Genomic DNA, 8,060 nt, shown 5'->3' with positions numbered 1-8,060 from the left:
TCCGTCATCACCCAATAGCTCACTATATGTATAATGGTCACTAACCTGAAGATTGTCAGTTTCACCTTCATCATCACTTTGTGCCTTTTGTCTGGAAGTATCTTCTGCTGCCTCACCAACTTCTTCCAATAGGCAGCCTACTGCATTGCATCTGCCTTTCACAAATGCAGTTGTTCTTTCACTTTCTTCCTTTTCAACACTCTCTATCAATCATCGGATCCTTTCCTCTTCAGCAGGATCCATACTGAGATGGTTATGCACAAGAAACTAAACGAATCTAGTAAAACACAGCCAGGCACGTACTGGTCACAATGATCGAGACACAAGTTACACTGACAGGCGCACCGGTGTAAAAGACCACAGAATGACTAAATCATCTACCTCCATGTCCACAGGGTGACTGAGGAGGGGTCACCCTATCAGGTGGTTAGATGATCCCTTGGGGAAGATAGTCTGGCGGAGGGCTGACCTTCAGACGGATTGCTTGTTCAAAACTTTTAGAGCTCAGTCGTTTAGGGCGCTACACGCCCGATTGAGGGTTAATATATGTATGTAGCAATATTTGATTGATTCTAAGATTAAACTTTAAGGAAGAAGAAAAAGGACCTATAAGAGTTGTACAAAAAATATGTACTCTATAGGGTGTAGGAAATATGCTGTCCAATGACCATTGGCAGTGATAAGGGGAATCAGGGCAATTTAAATGAGGATAGAAACCAAACTTCTAATTTGCAATTTTCATCCAAAGTCTCATAGAAGAAAGTAAGGTATGTACTGTAGTTTTGCAGCCATAATTTATCAAGTGAGAGTCTCTGCAGTAATTCTGCTTGGTCTCATTTCGATTTCTATATTCAGGCGTCAGTGCGAGTTTGTATAAGAGTAAAATTTTAATATTTGATTTTCAAGGCACTTGTGTTGCAGACCTTGTCTAAAACAACATTATATAACTTGCTGCAAATGAATGTGGATGAAAACCGAGAGGGTGTTGATTCCTATTTTAATTGTCCTGATCATCTTTATCACAGCAGGTTATTATTGGGCAGAATATTTTGCACACCCTGTGTGGTAATAATAGGAAGTTTAGTCCCAGCTCATTACCAATTTAATGGCACTGTACACTACTCAAACTGATTAGTCTCGTAACCTGCCCATAATTGACTTGTCTCATCAACAGAAAATGTTACAAGAGGCATTTTTTCCTTGAGTGCTTTCAGAGCAAGGACATTCAAATCCTTACAACGGTAAATATCTATGTGTCTTAGATCCTTCAATTGATCAGAAAATGTATGCCATGGAAGATTTTTAAGGCTCTGACATTGAAATTTTAATACTTTCAAATGTGTGTAGGATGTTAATACACAGAATGTTAGCACAGTTAAACCATTACAACCTCCCAGTAACAGATATTCCAACTGCTTTATACGTAACAGGCACTTCATACCTTCATCAGTTAAATTATCATTACCATATATACCAATTTCCTTTAAATATTGAAGGTCAATCAGCATTTCCATTGTTTTATCAGTAAATTCCTCACAAACCCCTAAATGCAACCCTTGCAAATTTGGACAGTTTTCAACAATAATCTTTGTAACAGCATCATTATACAAGAAGAAGGAACAGAACTCTAATCGTACTAAGTGAGCCAAATTTTTGTTGCCAAATAAATGTGACATATCGTCTATGCTATGTACATCAAAATCTTGCCAAGTGAGAGATTTCAAAGTTTTCAAACTGCCCAGTGTCCGAGCAAGTAATTTAGGTTCATTTTCACAATTCCAATGTATACCCAATGACTCTAAGGCTGTACACACAGATAAACAAGGGATGGTGCATTTATTAAATTCCCCAGAAATGCTACATGGCAGAACAAGGGTACGTAAAGTGTCTTTCTTCTTTGAAAGAAAGTATTTCAGATCATCAAGTTCTACACGTATATATCCTGCCTCTAAGCATTGAAGTCTTGGACATCCATCTGCAATTGGTTTTAGATTAACAGAACAATCGCTCCACTCTGAATGAATACTTTTTAAATTCATAAATTTCCCTATGATCTCCATTTTCTCTGCGCTGGTTAATGTTTCTCTACTTATATTGAAATATTCAATTTTAGGACACTTGTTTTGTAATTCATTTAATATTTCACAACTTATACTCTGAGAAGAGTGCAACCGTAACTTGACAAGATCAGCACAGGTACTCGCAAGTGCTATGAGAACTTTTTCAGCAACTACCCGTTCTCCAAAATTTACAGCCTGCAATCTTGGGCATCTTTTCAATACACTGATAATTTTTTCATCATCATCCTCCTTCCTTGGTCGAAATGTACGGTTTTCCCAAATTTTAGGTCTGGTCGATACCATTCTCCAACGAATATTCACATCAGGAATGTTCCAGACCAAATCTTGAAAAGTACACCAGGAGAAAATTTTCTCCAGAACTTCATCAGGAAATTCCTCCATATTAGATCAAACTGCAAAAAAAAGAATTGTATCAACTTACATAATGGCACAAGAGTTCACTAGGACAAGACCAGCTTAATTTAAAAACTAAATTACAGTAAAATTTAGTTAGAATTTCATTGGATTTTGCAATATCTCATTGTTAATGAAACATGTCTAGAGGTATCAATTTGCTTTTCATTGGGAACAAGACTTTTTCTATCCTACTTAAGAAACACTTTATCAATGCATGTATCTTGTATGCAAAGCTAATTCCATTCACTTCCACAATTATGTAAGTATGTACAATTTCTCTACAGGGTCCGGTAAAACTTTCTTCATCTTTTCCCAGTAATTTCTGGGGTCACTGGAACCACCCAGGCTCATCTGGGTTTTGGCAATGGCGATGCCACATGATTTTGAGATGAAAATCTTTACCCAGGATCGACTGGGATTTGAACGCTAGCCTTCCGAATGGAAAGCCAGTAGCTAAGCCACTGAGCTAATAAAGCACCTCCCTGTACCCCCATTTACTATGTACAGTATATGTGAAATTATAGTTTTGTATATCCACTTCAAATTTTTGACTCATACTTTGCATTTATCTCAGGCTAGCTGATGTACCCGGGCTTTGCTACGGAATTCTCAGAAAGACTATCTTTGTGAATTTCCCATCTGAAGTCAGCATAGGTCATTATAATGACGTCAGTACCGGGCGAGTTGGCCGTGCACGTAGAGGTGCGCGGCTGTGAGCTTGCATCCGGGAGATAGTAGGTTCGAATCCCACTATCGGCACCCCTGAAGATGGTTTTCCATGGTTTCCCATTTTCACACCAGGCAAATGCTGGGGCTGTACTTTAATTAAGGCCACGGCCGCTTCCTTCCAACTACTAGGCCTTTCCTATCCCATCGTCGCCATAAGACCTATCTGTGTCGGTGCGACGTAAAGCCCCCAGCAAAAAAAAAAAAATGAAGCCAGTAGAAATGTCACGATTAAAAGCAAAGTTATTATACAAAATACTTGATCAAATGAAAATCCGCACATTTTCTCCCTTTTAACAAACAGTACTACCCTGCCAATCTAACAGTCCAAAGTTCCAGAGCTGGAATGATCAGGCCACAGACAGTCGCAAACACTCCTCTGCCATTATTCTGTTAAGTGTGGACACTGCTCATTCCAATCAGTGCCTCAGAGTAGGGATACAATAGCTGGAATACTATGATGAACCAGTGTGTTACATACCAGTAGTATTAGAAAAATTTTTAACCAGAGGAATAGCATGCTAAAGAAGAGAGAGATCTAACTCCCCAGCTACTTCCTGCCAATATTCAGGGAGGCTGTTATACTCAGTATGCAGCAGTAATACCATCTATTGGAGATTAGGTATACGAAAGTCAAAAACAGATTCAGTTCAATTTTTGTCTGCCTTTCTGGTGACATGGGAAACCAGCTTAAATTCCAAAGACCATGGGTGGTATGAATAAAACCCAAGTTCTTACTCAAAGTATGTACTCGTGAGCATGAGCATTCGATAGGAATATATTCTCAGCCCAAGTAGTATGTACTCCATTTGGTAAGAATAACAAGGTTCTCGTTCGATGTAGTAGATTCTCAAGTGCACCACCATGTGGATTATTTGAAACTGAGTAGATACTCATGGTGCGTACGACTGTCAACATACATAACATCAACTACTGCGTTCTGAATTCAATTCCGCCTGCGCATATATCAGATTGTATTTTGCTCATAGCAATAGCAAATATCTTGCTAATAACATTCCAATAATTTCACGGGAATATTCTCTTCTGTTCTTAAGTAATGAACAAAGGTCTTGAGTCAGTTTAAACCAAATTACAAGCAATGTGTTGTAGGTGGTAGAAATGTGTACAATAAATATGAAAATAAGAGTGAAACAAATGTGTGGTGTTAACCATATGTGCATGTCAATACCTTCATTGCCTTTCTTGTTTGTCAACTATACTCATCACAATTTGTAGGCTGCCTTATTTAATAAATCTCGAAGGAAATGTCCGAGTCTTTGGGATTAGGCCTAACTCAAACCAAATTACAAGCAGGAAGAATGAAGAAATAAATTATCTTTATTGCTATTTATTTTACTTTGCACCGGCATAGAGAGAGCTATCGTCCAATTTCTATATTACCCACTCTGTCACTCATCTGTGAAAAGATTATCCACCAGCGCCTTCTTTCTTTCACACTTCCTTATATATCGTCCCAGCAGCATGGTTTTCTTCCTGGTAGCTCCTGCCTAACTGGCTGTTCTTCTCCATCGTGCAACATCTGCTCTTAACGCCGGTTCTCAACTGGACGTGTGCTACATTGATATTGCTAAGGCTTTTGATACCGTAGACCACGCACTTCTTTCCTATAAACTCTCAGAACGTTTTAATATCCATGGTCGCTTGCTAACTCTCCTGCAGAGCTTCCTCAATACCAGAACTCAGCGTGTGGTTCTTGATGGGTTCAGTTCGACTCTTGTTATGGTACATTCTGGCGTCCCACAGGGCAGTGTCCTAGGTCCGCTTCTTTTTGTCTTATTTATTGACGATCTCATTAATTCTATATCCTCCGTTTCTTGTGAAATTCTACTATTTGCAGATGACTGTAAAATATTCAAACAAATCGATTCTTTATCTGACGTAAACTCCTTACAGAGTGGGCTTAATTCACTCTCTGAATGGTGCTCCACATGGCGTCTTAAGGCTAATCCTGCCAAGTATTCCTCTATTTCGATCACGCTTCGTAAATCCCCTATTCTCAGTAAATACTCCCTCCTCGGTAACCCGTTCCCAACTCTAACAGAACAAAATGACTTAGGAGTGATGTTTGACAGTAAATTGTTATTTGTCCCCCATATACAAAAGATAACCGCGCGAGCAATGTCACTTCTCGGTTTGTTGTATAGATTTTCTGACATCACCGATATCCGCGCCATCCGAGCCTACTATGTATCTTGCATCCTACCGATTATTGAATTCGCGTCTCCCATTTGGTCTACCTCTTCACCCACTAATCTGAATCATACTGACCGCGTGCAGTCATTCTTCTGTGCCATTGTTAGAGCCAGAGTATCTGATTGTCGAAACTTGAGCAGTAATCAGATACTAGACAAGTTAAACCTTCACCTGTTATCTAGTCGCAGGAATGTAGCCGACCTTAGATTCCTATATAACGCTGTTAACGGTTTATTTCGTTCTCCTGAACCTGCATCCTTCTTTTCCTTACATGTTCCAACTCGCAAAATCAGGATTACTCTGCCTCTTCATATTCCGTATTCCCGCCTCTCTGTCCTTCAAAGAAGTTTATTTATCCGCATACCAACCCTCCTTAACTCTTTATCTTCTGACAGGAACTTGGACGTTTTTTCTTCGTATGCCTCCTTTAATCGATTCTTCCTTCCCTTAACCTAGTTCATTTTCTTCATATTCCTTTTTTCTCTTCTCATTGCTGTCCTCTCTTTTCTACATAATATAATATTTATTTATATTTTACTGTGCTATACAATTACTTAAGTGTTTTATCTGTATTTATCTTACTGTACCTAGCTATAAGTTGTTCTTTTCGTTTTACGTTCAACAATTTTTCTCGTTGTTTCTTTAGCCTCTATTTTTTGTTTTTATATGTTGTGTCTCTAATTTTGTTAGTTTTTAATTTTTTCCTCTATTTTTATCGTTAGATGTTTTTTTGTCATTATTCTTCCACTTTTCTTTATGCTTGCCTTGTGCTACTCTATTGTAAATATGTATTTCATTGCAGAACTCTGTAATTCGGCTTCTCGCTGTTTTGGTTTCCCAAATAAATAAATAAATAAATAAATAAATAAATAAAAGCATGGAGACAACAGGATTAGGAGTTAAAAGGAATCGACCCTGGCCTTAATCACGGTTCAGCCCCAGCATTCGCCAGGTGCCAGAAATCCATCATCTGGGATGCCGACAGTGGGATCGTACCCCATCTCCTTAAACCAAGTTGACAGCTACAAAACCAAAGCCACATAATGCGATAGATAAATAATGTGAAAATGAGAATAAAAGAAAACTTGTATCTTATGTATAGGCCTATGTACAAAGGGAGTTCAGTTTATAATGCGACACATTTTTCTCCTAAAAGGAGGTTGGTTTTTTTGATAATTCTAATGCACCACGTTATTCCCCAGTCCTTTTATTAATACCCTAATTGTGCAACACAATCGCCATTCAATGCTACGGCCTTACGCCACCGTAAAGTGAGGGCCTGTATGGTACCACTCGACTGGTCAATGTCGGAGCCAACGCCGTGCTGCATTGATAAATTCCCTATCATCCACGGAGTGCATCCTTTATTGGGCCAAACAGATGGAAGTCTGAAGGTGCGAGCTTCGGGCTGTAGGGTGGATGAGGAAGAACAGTCCACTTTTTTTTTTTTTTTTTTTTTTTTGTGTGGCTTTTTCTAGCCGAGTGCAGCCCTTGTAAGGCAGACCCTCCGATGAGGGTGGGCAGCATCTGCCATATCTAGGTAACAGCGTGTTATTGTGGTGGAGGATAGTGTTATGTGTGGTGTGTGAGTTGCAGGGATGTTGGGGACAGCACAAACACCCAGCCCCCGGGGCATTGGAATTAACCAATGAAGGTTAAAATCCCCGACCCGGCCAGGAATCTAACCCGGGATCCTCTGAACCGAAGGCCAGTAAGCTGACCATTCAGCCAACATGTCGGAACAGTCCACTGAAGTTTTGTGAGCTCCTGCCGGGTGCGCAGGCTTGTATGAGGTCTTGCTTTGTCATGGAGAAGACTCGCTGTGCTTTTGCCCAGTGCCAGGTCTCCGTAGACATTCTGCAAGCGCCTATGAGGTTCGTTCCAACACGAGTCCCTGACCGTCCAACGCATGCGCAGTTGAGAGAAAGCGTTCCAACACACACCAAACCAATCCCGGACTGATGCATGTACTCAAATGTGGCGTTCCAACATACCTCAAACTGCAGTTACTGACCGCCAGAACTCGTCCGAGGCCTGTGGCATGAACCGGTAGTACGGACATGTGCAATGGAATACATGCGCGAGAGAGGAAACTCACTGGACAGACCACATGCGTTTCCACTCCTGTTCTGTTCCTTGTTTTTCTCCCATGTGGTTTGTTAACATTGCCATAACCTCTAAGCGGTAATAATTATTTCTAAATCTGTTAATGAATTCTGTTAAGGTACTTGTGAATTGAAGAGTGGAAATAATAAATTAGTAATAATTAGTAAATAACGAATTAATAAATACGCAATAAAAATGGAAATGCACAGGGATTTCGTTGAATCTTCATCCAGTGGATATGCAGTTATCCGCGCCAAGGAAAGAAAATTATTTGCGTAAGTTTTATTGTTGCTAGTGGAATTCTCGAGGTTCTTTCTAATCGCGTCATTCTGATTTCACCGTCCAAACTCAGTAGCGATTATTATAGTTGTTGTTTTTTCTAATGGTAGAAAATGACAGGGTCATGGCCACATAAAAGTTAATTAGTTATTTAAAACTTGTAGGTAATCCTGGTACATCAAAACGGAAACCTGCTTACCACTTGTTCCACTGCTTTCCTCTCACCCTAGTGGGGCCTGGGAGCGAACTGTGTTGTAC

At 39.8% G+C, this 8,060-nt stretch overlaps 1 protein-coding gene across 4 annotated transcripts in view; it reads right to left on the bottom strand.

The window, feature by feature from the left end:
- Nucleotides 1-1,118: 1,118 nt before the first annotated feature.
- The window catches only part of LOC136864255 (F-box and leucine-rich repeat protein 13-like), a 28,743-nt gene continuing 21,801 nt past the window's right edge, over nt 1,119-8,060 (bottom strand). For all 4 annotated transcript variants that reach the window (XM_068229644.1, XM_068229641.1, XM_068229649.1 and 1 more), the window contains exon 2: nt 1,119-2,473. In XM_068229644.1, coding sequence (XP_068085745.1) covers nt 1,119-2,462 — 1,344 coding nt within the window. In that variant the 5' untranslated portion in view covers nt 2,463-2,473. The remainder of the gene's footprint in view (nt 2,474-8,060) is intronic.

The sequence above is a fragment of the Anabrus simplex genome, chromosome 1 (genome assembly GCF_040414725.1).
Source record: "Anabrus simplex isolate iqAnaSimp1 chromosome 1, ASM4041472v1, whole genome shotgun sequence".
Taxonomy (NCBI): Eukaryota; Metazoa; Arthropoda; class Insecta; order Orthoptera; family Tettigoniidae; genus Anabrus; species Anabrus simplex.
The sequence above is the reverse complement of the archived record's forward strand: the minus strand, read 5'-3'. Positions and strand labels throughout refer to the sequence as shown.